The following is a 15,664-nucleotide window of genomic DNA, read 5'->3' as shown; positions in this document are numbered from 1 at the left end:
CAAATCCCGGGTTTTTAGGGTTTGAGGGCCCAAATCCCCATTTTTAGGGCCATGCCCCCAATCCTGGGTCTCAAATGCTCGATTTTTTGGACAAAATCCCCATTTTTGGGCCCAAACGATCAATTTTGGGGCTGATATCAAAAAATGAAAGGGCCCAAATCTCCGTTTTTTGTCCCAAACCCCCAATTCTGGGTCTCAAATGCTCCATTTTTATGACCAAATCCCCAATTTTACATCTCTAAACCCCACTTTTATGAGTCCCAACCCCATTTTGGGACCCAATCCCCAATTTTACATCTCTAAACCCCACATTTATGAATCCCAACCCCATTTTTGGGACCCAATCCCCAATTTTACATCTCTAAACCCCACATTTATGAGTCCCAACCCCATTTTTGGGACCCAATCCCCAATTTTACATCTCTAAACCCCACATTTATGAGTCCCAACCCCATTTTTGGGACCAAATCCCCAAATTTTAGTTTTCTAAACCCCACTTTTATGAGTCCCAACCCCATTTTTGGGACCCAATCCCCAATTTTACATCTCTAAACCCCACTTTTATGAGTCCCAACCCCATTTTTGGGACCAAATCCCCAATTTTAGGTCTCCACTCCTCATTTTTCAGGGTCCAAAGCCCTTTTCTGGAACCAAATCCCAAAATATTTTCTTTGAAAAGTCCAGTTTTAAGGGCCCGAACCCCATTTTGGGACCAAATCCCCAAATTTTAGTTTTCCAAACCCCACTTTTACGAATCCAGGGCCCATTTTTGGGACACAATCCCCAAACTTTCCACCTCCAAACCCCATTTTTAACCTTCCAAAGCCCATTTTTGGAACCAGGATCCCGGATTTTAGGCCTCAAAAACCAATTTTTAATGGCCAAAACCCCATTTTGGGCTCACAACCCCAAATTTTGTCTCTCAACCCCCTCTTTTTTAAGCTTCCAAACCCCATTTTTCGAACCCATTTCCCCAATTTATGTCCTAAACTCCAATTTTTAAGGCTCCAAACCCCGTTTTGGGGCCAAAAACCCAAATTTTTGTCTCTGAACCCCATTTTTAAGGGTCCTATCGCCACATTGGGGCCACATCCCCAAATTTCGAAATAAAACCCCCATTTTTAAGGGTGCAGAATCCCATTTTTGGGTCAAATTTCGCCTCTTCCTTTGAAAAAATCCCAATTTTTCCGTTTTCGGTCCCATTTTGGAGCCCATCCCCCCATCGTTCTGCCCCCAATCCTCACTTTTCGAAGCCCGGAGTCCCATTTTGGGGACAAAAAGGTCCTTTTTTTTCAACTCAAACGTCACATTTCGGATTTCTGGGCCCTCATTTTGGGGCCATTTGGGTTTTTTGGGGGGAAGTTTTGGAGTTTTTTGGGGCCATCTCAGCGCTGGGAACAGCGAAACCTGCGCTTAATGAGTCCCCGTCTCCCTCAGCGCCCGGCGGGGGTGTTAATGAGCCTTAATTAGAGGCGGGGCGCCCGCAGACGTTAATTAGAGGCGCCGCGCGGCTGTTAATTACAGGGGAGCGCCTTGCGGGGGTGGGGAGCGCGGCGAGCGGCGGAGAGAGCCGAGCGGGGGCGGAAAAAGCCGAGTGTGGGGGAGGGGGGAGAGCCGAGAGGGGCCGGAAAGAGCCGAGCGATTCCGGAAAGAGCCGAGGTGGGCGGGGAGTAGGAGGGGAGAGCCGAGCAGGGCCGGAAAGAGCCGAGCGATTCCGGAAAGAGCCGAAGTGGGCGGGGGGGAGGAAGGGAGAGCCCAGGAAGGCCGGAAAGAGCCGAGTGGTTCCGGAAAAAGCCGAAGTGGGCGAGGAGTAGGAGGGGAGAACAGAGCAAGGCCGGAAAGGGCCGAGCGCTTCCGGAAGGAGCCGAGTTGGGGCGGAAGAAAAGAAGACAGACCGGAAAGAGCCGAGCTCTTCCGGAAAGGGCCGAGAAGGGGGCGGGAGAAGCCGAAGTAGAACGGAAAGAGCCGAGCGGGCCGAAGAAATCGAGCGTTTCCGGAAGCAGCCGAGCGGGAGCGGAAGAGACCGAAGCGGAAACAGGAAGAGGCCGCAGCAGAGACCGGAAGCGGAAGTCCCCCGCGCAGCCGAGCCAAGATGGCGGCCGCCTGCGATCACTGCGCGGCCGGCGGCGCTCCGTACACGTGTCCCCGCTGCAACCGCCGCCTCTGCTCCCTCGGCTGCTACCGCGGGCACGGGGCCTGCGCCGAGGCCTTCTACCGCGAGCAGGTGCTGCGGGAATTGAGCTCCCAACCCCCTCCGGAGCCGTCCGAGAGGGCCCGGCTGAGGGACGCCATCGGGAGGCTGCGGGACGGCGCGGGGCGGGGAGAAGAGCGCGGGTTGTGGGGGCGGCTGAGCGAGGAGCAAAAGGCCGAATTCCGGAGGATGCTGAAAAACGGGGAGGCCGCCCGGCTGCTGCCTCCGTGGAGGCCGTGGTGGTGGGGGAGGAGGAGGCTGGTGGAGGAGATCGGGGAGGAGGGCTGGGCGGCCGGGAAGGGGACGAGCAGCAAGGGAGCGGCGGCCACCGGAGGCACGGACGGCAAGAGGGGGGATGGTGTGGCCCATAAGAGCAAGGGGGCGGCCAGGGGGGCAATGAGAGGGACGCCAGGGGGGGCAAAAAGGGCACAACCAGGGGGGGCAATGAGAGGGTGGCCAGCAAGAGGGCAGCCAGTGCGGCCAACGTGGCCAATGAGAGGACGGCCAACGTGGCCAACGAGGCTGAAGCCAAGGTAGCCAACGTGGTCAGTGAGAATGAAGCCAATGCAGCCAATGAGAGAGCAGACAGCGCGGCCAACGTGGCCAATGAGAGGACAGCCAACGTGGTCAACGTGGTTGGTGAGACTGAAGCCAGTGTGGCCAATGAGAGGACAGGCAGTGTGGCCAACAAGAGCACAGCCAACATGGCTGACAAGAGCGAAGCCGTTGTGACCAACATGGCTGACAAGGGCACAGCCAACACGGCTGACAAGAGCGAAGCCATCGTGGCCAACAGGAGTGAGGCCATAAGGAAGGAGGAGGAGGAGAAAGGCAAGAAGATGGAGTGCAGGGACACCAGTGACAGTGGGGACAGTGGTGGCAGTGGGGTCACCAATGACAATGGGGTCACCAGCGATGATAAGGACAGCGCTGATAGGGTCACCGATGACAACGGGGTCACCAACGACAATGGGGTCACCAATGATGATGAGGACAGCGCTGACAATGGGGTCACTGACGACAATAGGGTCACTGATGACAATGGGGTCACCAACGATGATGAGGACAGCGCTAACAGGGTCACCAATGACAATGGGGTCACCAACGAAGATGAGGACAGCGCTGACAACGGGGTCACCAATGACAGCAGTGTCACCGATGACAGCAGTGTCACCAGTGACGACGAGGACAGCGCTGACGCCGGTGACACCGACACCGATGAGGACGGCGCCGATGACGACGCCGACGCCGGCATTCCGGGCCCGACGCCCCCCACCCCCACCTCTGTGCCCCCCCTCAGCTCCTTCCGTGCTCCGACTCCGTCCCCGTTGCTGCGCTTCCAGCTTCCCAACGTTCTCTACGGTTACGCCTTCGCCCTCAGCCTCCACGTGGGGGACGATTCCTTCCTCCCGGACGTCGCCGTGGCCGCCGTGGCCGTCTCAGCCGCTCTGCGTTGCCGTCGGCCCTTCTCCTCCACCGTGGAGGCTCTGCTGGATGCCCGGCGCTCGGCCGAAGCCGCCGGTTACCCGCGGTGTCCTTTGGGCGATGCCGGCACCCTTATGGCCGTGGCTGAGCTGATGAGGGGACGCAGCCGGCATCGACCCACCGAGGACGTGGAGACGGCGTTGTATCACATGGAGGTGATGCTGGAGAGGGCGGGGAGGATGGGAAGGGGGGAGGAGAGGGAAAGGTTGGGCCGAGCGCGGAGGAAATGTCGCTTCCTGCTGGCCTGGAGTCGGGAGAGAGGAGCGGCTGCGCTGGGGGAGATGGCGGCTGAAACGGAGGAGCTGAGCGCCAAAATGGCCGAGGGGGGAGGGGGGCCGTGGGGGGGGGAGAAGAAGCAGAGAGAGGGGAACCCATGGAGATGGGAAGCATAGAAAGGGGAACCAGAGAGGGGAAGCATGGAGAGGGGAACCATGGAGAGGGGAACTCATAGAGAATAAAACCATGGAGAGGAGAATCAGAGAGACAGAAACCATGGAGATGGGAACCTATAGAGAGTGGAACCATAGAGAAGGGAACCATGGAGATGGGAACCAGAGGGAGGGGAACCTGTAGAGATTGGAACCAGAGGGAGGGGAATCAGAAGAACCAGAGAGGGAGAAAAGCATGGAGATGGGGAACCATGGAGACTGGAACCTATAGGAAGTGCAACCATAGAGAAGGGAACCATGGAGAGGGGAACCAGAGGGAGGAGAAGCAGACGACAGAAACCATGGAGAGGGGAACCATAGAGAGCAGAACCATGGAAAGGGGAACCAGAGAGAGGGGAACCTGTAGAGATGGGAACCAGAGGGAGGGGAATCAGAAGAACCAGAGAGGGAGGAAAGCATGGAGATGGGAACTCATGGAAATTGGAACCAGAGAGATGGGAACCACAGAGCAGAACTACGGAGATGGGAACCGTAGGGAAGGGAACCATGGAGAGGGGAACCAGAGAGATGGGAACTCATAGAGAGACAGGAACCACAGAGATTGGAACCATGGAGGTGGGAACCCATAGAGTCTGGAACCATAGAGAAGGGAACCATGGAGATGGAAACCAGAGAGAGAGGAAACCAGAGAGAAAGGAAACGATGGAGATGGGAACTCACAGAGAAGGGAACCAGAGGGGAACCAGAACCGTGGAGAGGGAAACCACAGAGAGGGGAATCATGGAGATGGGAACCTATAGAGATGGGAACCATGGAGATGGGAACTGACAGAGAATGGAACCAGAGAGGGGAATCAGAGAGACAGAAACCATCAAGATGGGAACCATGGAGACTGGAATCATGGAGATGGGAACCAGAGGGACAGAAACCATGGAGATGGGAACCAGAGAGAGGGGAACCCATGGAGATCGGAACCAGAGAGAGGGGAATCAGAGAGGAGAACCCGAGAGAGAGCAAAGCATGGAGATGGGAACTCATGGAAATTGGAACCAGAGAGATGGGAACCATAGAAAGGGGAACCAGAGAGAGGGGAACCACAGAGGAGAACCATGGAGACAGAAACCACGGAGATGGGAACCATAGGGAAGGGAACCATGGAAATGGGAACCATGGAAATGGGAACCAGAGAGAGCAGAACCATGGAAAGGGGAACCAGAGAGAGGGGAGCTCAGAAAGAGACAGGAACCATAGAGATGGGAACCTTGGAGATGGGAACCAGAGAGAGCAGAACCACGGAGATGGGGACCATGGAGATGGGAACCCATAGAAACTGGAACCACGGAGAAGGGAACCATGGAGAGGGGAACCCATAGAGTCTGGAACCATAGAGAAGGGAACCTTGGAGATGGGAACCCATAGAGAAGGGAACCATGGAGAAGGGAATCCATAGAGACTGGAACCATAGAGAAGGGAACCATGGAGAGGAGAACCCATAGAGAAGGGAACCATGGAGAGGGGAACCCATAGAGAAGGGAACCATGGAGAGGGGAACCCATAGAGACTGGAACCATAGAGAAGGGAACCATGGAGATGGGAACCAGAGAGAGGAAAACCAGAGGGGACAGAAACCATGGAGAGGGGAACCAGAGAAGGGGGGACCAGAGTGCAGGATGAGAGAAGGGCCCCACAGTAAAGGACGAGGAAAGGGCTTCACAGGAACTGGAGATGATAAGTTAACAGAAGCAAACGTGCAGAGCTGTTAGAAGAATGGGGACTGCAGGCACTGGGGCTGAGAGAAGGAGGGGAAGGGAACGTCAGGAGTTGGAGAACAGCCCGAGGGCGTCAGCAGGGGGCGATAAAACGTGGGTGGGGGGCTGCCCCTCCTGCAGGGTCAGGAGATCACGGCGAGGAAGACCGCGATTCTTCATCCCGCGACCACCAGGAGGAGACCCCCCACCTCCCACCGCTCAGGCGTGAGGGGAGGGTCTGCATGCAAATGAAATCTAATGAACATGACTCCGAATTCCTGGAAGGAGGAGTTTGATTTCTGCGGGCTGTGACCGAAGCCACGCCCACAACCGCTCCATGGCCACGCCCACATAACCCTTGGCCACGCCCACAACCAATCCCTGGTGTCTGCGTCATCTCAGGCCACGCCCCCCTACAAAAAGCCACGCCCACTTAACTACAGGCCACGCTCCCCACAAGAAGCCACTTCCACAGCTGACTCCCTGACCACGCCCACATAACGGAAGGCCACGCCTCCGACCAAGAACCACTCCGACCAAGAACCAACACCTGGTGCCTGCACCAGGCCACGCCCCCTACAAAAGCCACACCCCCAACAAAAAGCCACATCCACATAACCACAGGCCATGCCCGCAACCAATCCTTAGCCACGCCCACATAACTCCAGGCCACGCCCACAACCAATCCTTGATGCCTGCATCAACTCTAGCCACGCCCCCTACTAAAAAGCCACGCCCACATAGCACCAGGACACGCCCCCGGCCAAAAGCCAAGCCTAGAGGCACTCCCTGACCCCGCCCACATATCCTCTGGTCTCGCCCCCTAGATCAAGCCACGCCCTCTAGAAAAGCCACGCCCACAAACGCACATTTACCACGCCCCTAAAAACACACCAGCTGCCCTCCTTCCACAGCCACGCCCACCGGCCGCCCACGTGGCACCGGGCCACACCCCATTTCCATAGCCACGCCCGCAATCAGTTCAGGCCACGCCTCCCAGCTCAGCCCCGCCCACAGCCGTATGGGGTCATTTGGGGTCATTTTGGGGTCTGGATGAGCTCAGCGGAATTGGGGTCATTTTGGGTTTTTTTTGGGTCTTTTTGGGGTCATTTTGGGTATCTGGATGAACTCAGCAGAATTGGGGTCATTTTGGGGTCATTTTAGGCTTTTTTGGGTCACTCTGGGGTCACTTCAGGTCGGTTTGGGGTCTGGATGAATTCAGTGGAATTGGGGTCATTTTGGGGTTTTTTTGGGGCTCATTTTGGGGTCCAGATGAGCTCAGCAGAATTGGGGTCATTTTGGGTCTTTTTGGGGTCATTTTGGGGTCTGGATGAGCTCAGCGGAATTGGGGTCATTTGGGGTTTTTGGGGTCTTTTTGGGGTCATTTTGTTTTTTTTCAGGGCTCATTTGGGGTCATTTTGGGGTCTGGATGAGCTCAGCGGAATTGGGGTCATTTGGGGTTTTTTGGGTCTTTTTGGGGTCATGTTTGGGTCTTTTTGGGCGTCTGGATGAACTCAGCAGAATTGGGGTCATTTTGGGGGTTTTTTTGGGGTCACTTTGGGGTCACCAGGTCAGTTTGGGGTCTGGTTGAGCTCAGCAGAATTGGGGTCATTTGGGGTTTTTTGGGTCATTTTTGGGGTCATTTTGGGGCTTTTTGGGTCTTTTTTGGGGTCTTGATGAGCTCAGCAGAATTGGGGTCATTTTGGTTTTTTTGGGTCTTTTTGGGGTCATTTTGGGGCTTTTTGGGTTATTTTGGGATCTGGATGAGCTCAGCAGAATTTGGGTCATTTGGGGGTTTTTGGGTCTTTTTTGGGGTCATTTTGGGGGTCTGGATGAACTCAGCCAAATTGGGGTCATTTGGGTTTTTTTGGGTCTTTTTTGGGGTCATTTGGGTTTTTTTGGGTCTTTTTGGGGTCATTTTGGGGATCTGGATGAGCTCAGCAGAATTGGGGTCATTTGGGTTTTTTTGGGTCTTTTTGGGGTCATTTTGGGCATCTGGATGAACTCAGCCAAATTGGGGTCATTTGTGGGGCTTTTTGGGTCTTTTTGGGGTCATTTTTGGGTCAGTTTGGGGTCTTGATGAGCTCAGCAGAATTGGGGTCATTTGGGGTTTTTTGGGGGTCATTCTGGGGCTTTTTGGGTCTTTTTTGGGGTCATTTTGGGGCTTTTTGGGTCTTTTTGGGGTCATTTTGGGGTTTTTGGGTCTTTTTGGGGTCATTTTGGGTCAGTTTGGGGTCTTGATGAGCTCAGCAGAATTGGGGTCATTTTGGGGTTTTTTGGGGGTCATTTTGGGGTCTGGATGAATTCAGCAGAATTGGGGTCATTTGGGGTTTTTTGGGGGTCATTTTGGGGCTTTTTGGGTCTTTTTTGGGGTCATTTTGGGGTCTTGATGAGCTCAGCAGAATTGGGGTCATTTTGGGTTTTTTTGGGTCTTTCTTGGGGTCATTTTGGGGTTTTTGGGTCTTTTTGGGGTCATTTTGGGCTCTTGATGAGCTCAGCAGAATTGGGGGTCATTTTTGGGCTCATTTGGGGTCATTTTGGGGTCTGGATGAACTCAGCAGAATTGGGCTCATTTGGGGCTCATTTTGGGGTCATTTTGGGTTTTTTTTGGCGCATTTTGGGCTCATTTTGTTGTTTTTTGGCTCATTTTGGGCTCATTTTGGGTTTTTTGGCTCATTTTGGGCTCATTTTGTTTTTTTTTTTGGCTCATTTTGGGCTCATTTTGGGTTTTTTTGGCTCATTTTGGGCTCATTTTGTTTTTTTTCGGCACATTTTTTGCTCATTTTGGTTTTTGGCTCATTTTGGGCTTTTTTGGCTCATTTTGGGCTCATTTTGGGTTTTTTGGCTCATTTTGGGCTCATTTTGGTTTTTTTTCGGCGCATTTTTTGCTCATTTTGGTTTTTTTTGGCTCATTTTGGGCTCATTTTGTTTTTTTTTGGCTCATTTTGGGCTCATTTTGGTTTTTTTTGGCTCATTTTGGGCTCATTTTGCCCCCCCTCCCCCCCCCAGCAAGGCCCCCACACAGCGCTGTGTCCCCAGACCCGAATTTATTGTCCCCGATTTGGGGGGGGGCCGTGGGGGGGCGGCGTCACTTGGTGATGGTGTTCCTGGAAGGGGGGGGGGGGGGGGGGGTCAGCGCCTTCCCAGTGCTCCCAGTTTAACCCAGTGACCCCCCCAGTCCATCCCAGTCCCCCCCCAGTCCATCCCAGTGCCCCCCGTCCATCCCCGTGCCCCCCCAGTCCATCCCAGTGCCCCCCCCGTCCATCCCAGTGACCCCCCAGTCCATCCCAGTGCTCCCAGTTTAACCCAGTGCCCCCCCAGTCCATCCCAGTGCTCCCAGTTTAACCCAGTGCCCCCCCAGTCCATCCCAGTGCCCCAGTACATCCCAGTGCCCCCCCATCCATCCCAGTGCTCCCAGTTTAACCCAGTGCCCCCCAGTCCATCCCAGTGCTCCCAGTTTAACCCAGTGACCCCCCAGTCCATCCCACTGCTCCCAGTTTAACCCAGTGACCCCCAGTCCATCCCAGTGCTCCCAGTTTAACCCAGTGCCCCCCAGTCCATCCCAGTGCTCCCAGTTTAACCCAGTGCCCCCCCCAGTCCATCCCAGTGCTCCCAGTTTAACCCAGTGCCCCCCAGTCCATCCCAGTGCTCCCAGTTTAACCCAGTGCCCCCCAGTCCATCCCAGTGCTCCCAGTTTAACCCAGTGCCCCCCAGTCCATCCCAGTGCTCCCCCCAGTCCATCCCAGTGCTCCCCCCAGTCCATCCCAGTGCTCCCAGTTTAACCCAGTGACCCCCCAGTCCATCCCAGTGCTCCCAGTTTAACCCAGTGACCCCCCCAGTCCATCCCAGTCCCCCCCAGTCCCAGTGCTCCCAGTTTAACCCAGTGCTCCCCCCAGTTCATCCAGTGCTCCCAGTTTAACCCAGTGCCCCCCAGTCCATCCCAGTGCTCCCAGTACACCCCAGTGCCCCCCCAGTCCATCCCAGTGCTCCCAGTTTAACCCAGTGCCCCCCCCCGTCCATCCCAGTCCCCCCCCAGTCCATCCCAGTGCTCCCAGTTTAACCCAGTGACCCCCCCAGTCCATCCCAGTCCCCCCCCATCCCAGTGCTCCCAGTTTAACCCAGTGCTCCCCCCAGTCCATCCCAGTGCTCCCAGTTTAACCCAGTCCCCCCCAGTCCATCCCAGTGCTCCCAGTTTAACCCAGTGCCCCCCCCAGTCCATCCCACTGCTCCCAGTCCATCCCAGTCCCCCCCAGTCCATCCCAGTGCTCCCAGTTTAACCCAGTGACCCCCCCAGTCCATCCCACTGCTCCCAGTCCATCCCAGTCCCCCCCCAGTCCATTCCAGTGCTCCCAGTTTAACCCAGTGACCCCCCCAGTCCATCCCACCTCCTCCCAGACCCCCCCTAATGTCCCCCCAGTCCATCCCAGTCCCCCCCAGTGCCCCCCCAGTCCCTCCCACTCCCCCCCAATGCCCCCCCAGTTCCCCCAGTCCCTCCCAGTCCCCCCCTAATGTCCCCCCAGTGCATCCCAGTCCTTCCAATGCCCCCCCAGTCCCCACCCAATGCCCTCCCCGTCCCCCCAGTCCCTCCCAGTCCCCCCCAATGTCCCCCCAGTCCCCCCCCAAATGCCCCCCCAGTCCATCCCAGTCCTTCCAATGCCCCCCCAGTGCCCCCCCAATGCCCCCCCAGTCCCCCCCAATTTCCCCCCAGTCCCCTCCAGTCCCTCCCAGTCCCCCCCAATGCCCTTCCAGTCCCCCCCCAATGTCCCCCCATTTCCCTCCCAGTCCCCCCAAAGCCCCCCCAGTGCCCCCCAGTCCCTCCCAGTCCCCCCCAATGTCCCCCCAATCCCTCCCAGTCCTTCCAATGCCCCCCCAGTCCCCCCAAAGCCCCCCCAGTGCCCCCCAAAGCCCCTCCAATGCCTTCCCAGTCCCCCCAGTTCCCCCCCAATGCCCTCCCAGTCCCCCCCAATTTCCCCCCAGTCCCTTCCAGTCCCCCCCCAATGTCCCCCCATTTCCCTCCCAGTCCCCCCCAATGTTCCCCCAGTCCCCCCCAGCCCCCCCCAAAGCCCCCCCAGTGCCCCCCAGTCCATCCCAGTCCCCCCCAAAGCCCCCCCAGTGCCCCCCCAGTGCATCCCTTTCCCCCCAGTCCCCTCCACTCCCTCCCAGTCCCCCCCAAAGCCCCCCCAGTGCCCCCCAGTCCATCCCATTGCCCCCAGTACCCCCCAGTCCCCCCCAAAGCCCCCCCAGTGCCCCCTAGTCCATCCCATTCCCCCCAGTCCCTCCATCCCCCCCAAAGCCCCCCAGTCCCCCCCATCCATCCCATTCCCCCCAAAGCCCCCCAGTCCCCCCCAGTCCATCCCATTCCCCCCCAAAGCCCTCCCAGTCCCCCCCAGTCCATCCCATTCCCCCCCAAAGCCCTCCCAGTCCCCCCCAGTCCATCCCAGTGCCCCCCAGTGCCCCTCCAATGCCCTCCCAGTCCCCACAGTTCTCCCCCAATGCCCTCCCAGTCCCCCACAATTTCCCCCCAGTCCCCCCAGTGCCCTCCCAGTCCCCCCCAGTCCCCCCCCAAAGCCCCCCCGGTCCCCCAGAGCCCCCACTGACGCATTCATGCTCTTCCCGCTGCCGCTCAGGACGATGTAGGGCGTTTTCTGGGCTCTCTGCTTCTCCTGCAGCAGAGCCACGGTGCCCAGCGGGGTGTCGCTGGAGCTCATCTTCTTCAGCAGCTGGGGGGCGGGGGGCTCAGACCCACACGTGTGGGGCCAGACCCACAGCGGGACCCCCAGACCCATAGCAGGATCCCCAGACCCACAGCAGAATCCCCAGACCCACAGCGGGACCCCCAGACCCATAGCAGGATCCCCAGACCCACAGCAGAATCCCCAGACCCACAGCGGGACCCCCAGACCCATAGCAGGATCCCCAGACCCACAGCAGAATCCCCAGACCCACAGCGGGACCCCCAGACCCATAGCGGACCCCCGCACCCACAGCAGAATCCCCAGACCCAAGCGGGACCCCCGCACCCACAGCAGAATCCCCAGACCCATAGCGGGACCCCCGCACCCACAGATATGGGGCCAGACCCACAGCGGGACCCCCACACCCACAGATATGGGCCAGACCCACAGCGGGACCCCCAGATCCACACGTGTGGGGCCAGACCCACAGCGGGACCCCCAGACCCATAGCAGGATCCCCAGACCCACAGTAGAACCCCCAGACCCATAGCGGGACCCCCGCACCCACAGATATGGGGCCAGACCCACAGCGGGACCCCCACACCCACAGCTATAGGGCCAGACCCACAGCGGGACCCCCAGACCCATAGCAGGATCCCCAGACCCACAGTAGAACCCCCAGACCCATAGCGGGACCCCCAGACCCACAGATATGTGGCCAGACCCATAGCAGGACCCTCAGACCCACAAATGTGGGGCTCAGACCCACAGTAGAATCCCCAGACCCATAGCGGGACCCCCAGACCCACAGCAGAACCTCCAGACCCACAGCAGAATCCCCAGACCCACAACGGGACCCCCAGACCCACAAGTGTGGGGCTCAGACCCACAGCAGGACCCCCAGACCCATAGTGGGACCCCCAGACCCACAGATATGGTGCCAGACCCATAGCGGGACCCCCAGACCCACAAGTGTAGGGCTCAGACCCATAGCGAGACTCCCAGACCCACGGATATGGAGTCGGATCCATAACAGAACTCCCAGACCCACAGCGGGACCCCCAGACCCACACGTGTGGGTCTTTTCCCCCCGTCCCGCCTTTGCCCCACATCTCACCGCCTCCTCATCCAGTTTCTTCATGCGCCGCTCCGTCTTCATCTTCCCCGAACCTTTGCCATGGAAGCGGTGCGACAGCTGCCGGAACGCCTGCGACAACAGCCCCACAGCTGCCCCACGGCTGCCCCATAGCAGCTCCAGAACTGCCCCACAGCTGCCCCACAGCTGCCCCATAGCAGCTCCAGAACTGCCCCACAGCTGCCCCATAGTAACTCCAGAACTGCCCCACGGCTGCCCCACGGTTGCCCCATAGCAGCTCCAGAACTGCCCCACAGCTGCCCCATAGCAGCTCCAGAACTGCCCCACGGCTGCCCCACGGTTGCCCCATAGCAGCTCCAGAACTGCCCCACGGCTGCCCCATAGCAGCTCCAGAACTGCCCCACAGCTGCCCCACGGCTGCCCCATAGCAGCTCCAGAACTGCCCCACAGCTGCCCCATAGCAGCTCCAGAACTGCCCCACGGCTGCCCCATAATTCCCCCCCCCACCCCATAACTGCCCCACATCCATCCCTCACCCACCCCATAACTGCCCCACATCCATCCCTCACCCACCCCATAACTGCACCCCATGCACCCCCATCCCCCCCACCCCATAACCGCCCCACATCCATCCCCCCCACCCCATAAGTACCCCACATCCACCCCCCATCCACCCCCGTCACCCATCACCCCCCCACCCATAACTGCCCCCACTCCACCCCACAATGCCCCATCACTGCCCACTCACCCATAACAGCCCCCCCATCACCACTCCCCTACCCACATAACTGCCCCACCATCCCCCACCCAACTCCCCACACCCCACCCCACAACTGCCCCCCACTCCCCACCCACACCCCACCACCCCCAACTCCCCCCACCCCACCATCCCACCCCACACCCCAACTCCCCCCCACCCCACAACTCCCCCACCCACCACTCCCCACACCCCCACCCCCCCCACCCCACAACTGCCCCCACCCACCCCCACCCCCCCCACCCCACACCCCCCACCTCCCCCACCCCCACCCCACCCACCCACAACTGCCCCCCAACTCTCCATGACCCAACCTCCCCCCCCACCCCACAACTCCCCCCCACCCCACAACTCCCCCCCACCCCCCAACTCCCCCCACCCCACAACTCCCCCCCACCCCACAACTGCCCCCCACCCCCACGCTGCCCCCCCGCCGCACCTCCTTGGGGCTGAGCTTGCGCCCGGTCTCGTCCACGTACTCGATCTTGACGTCGGGCCGGTAGCCGTCCTTCTCCTTGAAGTCCTGCGTGAAGCCGCGGAACTCCTCCCTGCGGCTGTACTTGTCGTCTATGGCCCTGAGGGGTTGTGGGGTCACTTATGGGGTGATGGGGTGATGGGGTCAATGGCTGTACTTGTCGTCTATGGCCCTGGGGGTTTATGGGGTCACTTATGGGGTTATGGGGTCAGTTATGGGGTGATGGGTGTGGGTAAGGGTCGTTTATGGGGTGTGGGTATGGTTGGGTCAATGGCTGTACTTGTCGTCTATGGCCCTGGGGGTCGGTTATGGGTCAGTTATGGGGTCGGTTATGGGGTGATGGGGTCAATGGCTGTACTTGTCGTCTATGGCCCTGGGGGTTATGGGTTATGGGTGTTATGGGGTCAGTTATGGGGTATTGGGTCAGTTATGGGGTTATGGGGTCAGTTATGGGCAGTTATGGGTGATGGGGTCAATGGCTGTACTTGTCGTCTATGGCCCTGAGGGGTCAGTGTGGGGTGGTTAGGTCGGTTATGGGGTCGTTATGGGGTGATGGGGTGATGGGGTCAATGGCTGTACTTGTCGTCTATGGCCCTGGGGTATTATGGGGTCATTATGGGTTATGGGGTCAGTTATGGGGTGGTGATGGGGTCAATGGCTGTACTTGTCGTCTATGGCCCTGAGGGGTTATGGGGTCAGTTATGGGGTTAGGGGTCGTTATGGGTTATGGGGTGATGGGGTCAATGGCTGTACTTGTCGTCTATGGCCCTGAGGGGTTGTGGGGTCGGTTATGGGGTATGGGGTCAGTTATGGGTGATGGGGTGATGGGGTCAATGGCTGTACTTGTCGTCTATGGCCCTGAGGGGTGTGGGGTCACTTATGGGGTGGTTATGGGGTCAGTTATGGGGTGATAGGGTGATGGGTCAATGGCTGTACTTGTCGTCTATGGCCCTGGGGGTTATGGGTCAGTTATGGGGTATTATGGTCACTTATGGTATGGGGTATGGGGTCAATGGCTGTACTTGTCGTCTATGGCCCTGGGTTATGGGGTTATGGGTGGTCGTTATGGGTCAGTTATGGGGTGATGGGGTCAATGGCTGTACTTGTCGTCTATGGCCCTGAGGGGTTATGGGGTCAGTTATGGGGTTATAGGGTCGGTTATGGGGTGATGGGGTGATGGGGTCAATGGCTGTACTTGTCGTCTATGGCCCTGGGTTATGGGGTCACTTATGGGGTTATGGGTCAGTTATGGATGGGGTCATAGGGTGATGGGGTCAATGGCTGTACTTGTCGTCTATGGCCCTGAGGGTTTGGGGTCAGTTATGGGGTCTTATGGGGTGATGGGTTATGGGTCAATGGCTGTACTTGTCGTCTATGGCCCTGAGGGTATGGTCACTTATGGGGTTATAGGGTCAGTTATGGTGATGGGTCGTTATGGGTGATGGGGTGATGGGTCAATGGCTGTACTTGTCGTCTATGGCCCTGAGGTTATGGTATTAGGGGTTATGGGTCGTAGGATGGGGTCAGTTATGGTGATGGGGATGGGGTCAATGGCTGTACTTGTCGTCTATGGCCCTGAGGGTTGTATTTGGGGTGATGTGTATGGGGTTATGGGGTCAGTTATGGGGTGATGGGTGATGGGGTCAATGGCTGTACTTGTCGTCTATGGCCCTGCGGGTGTTATGGGGTCGTTATGGGGTTATGGGTCAGTTATGGGTTATGGGGTGATGGGGTCAATGGCTGTACTTGTCGTCTATGGCCCTGAGGGGTTTGGGTGATGGGTTATGGGTCAGTTATGGGGTGATGGGGTCAATGGCTGTACTTGTCGTCTATGGCCCTGGGGTTATG

At 58.2% G+C, this 15,664-nt stretch overlaps 3 protein-coding genes across 3 annotated transcripts; 2 read left to right on the top strand and 1 right to left on the bottom strand.

Annotated features, from left to right (window-relative positions):
* The first annotated feature begins 1,805 nt into the window (after positions 1–1,805).
* LOC146541900 (zinc finger HIT domain-containing protein 2-like) lies at positions 1,806–2,729 on the top strand. Its single transcript, XM_085215390.1, has one exon. The coding sequence runs from the start codon at positions 2,093–2,095 to the stop codon at positions 2,726–2,728; it is 636 nt and encodes a 211-aa protein (XP_085071516.1). The 5' UTR covers positions 1,806–2,092; the 3' UTR covers position 2,729.
* Positions 2,729–6,097, top strand: LOC104917165 (uncharacterized). Its single transcript, XM_010728273.4, has one exon. The coding sequence runs from the start codon at positions 2,896–2,898 to the stop codon at positions 4,066–4,068; it is 1,173 nt and encodes a 390-aa protein (XP_010726575.2). The 5' UTR covers positions 2,729–2,895; the 3' UTR covers positions 4,069–6,097.
* A 2,744-nt stretch (positions 6,098–8,841) lies between these two features.
* SART1 (spliceosome associated factor 1, recruiter of U4/U6.U5 tri-snRNP) lies at positions 8,842–13,935 on the bottom strand (the record flags this gene model as incomplete). The annotated part of the gene is made up of 4 exons (XM_085215391.1): positions 8,842–8,920; positions 11,412–11,533; positions 12,606–12,695; positions 13,781–13,935. Coding segments are annotated over 4 exons (386 nt in total), but the record flags the coding sequence as incomplete, so codon positions are not given.
* Between the last annotated feature and the right edge of the window lie 1,729 nt (positions 13,936–15,664).

This window comes from Meleagris gallopavo, unplaced genomic scaffold, assembly GCF_905368555.1.
Source record: "Meleagris gallopavo unplaced genomic scaffold, MGAL_WU_HG_1.1 scaffold_25, whole genome shotgun sequence".
NCBI classification, from domain to species: domain Eukaryota; kingdom Metazoa; phylum Chordata; class Aves; order Galliformes; family Phasianidae; genus Meleagris; species Meleagris gallopavo.
Note: the sequence above shows the minus strand (reverse complement) of the source record. Positions and strands in the feature narration are given on the sequence as shown.

Excerpts from the sequence above, each read along its gene's own strand:
- LOC104917165 (XM_010728273.4), top strand. The coding sequence starts at position 2,896 with ATGGCTGACAAGAGCGAAGCCGTTGTGACCAACATGGCTGACAAGGGC.
- LOC146541900 (XM_085215390.1), top strand. The coding sequence starts at position 2,093 with ATGGCGGCCGCCTGCGATCACTGCGCGGCCGGCGGCGCTCCGTACACG.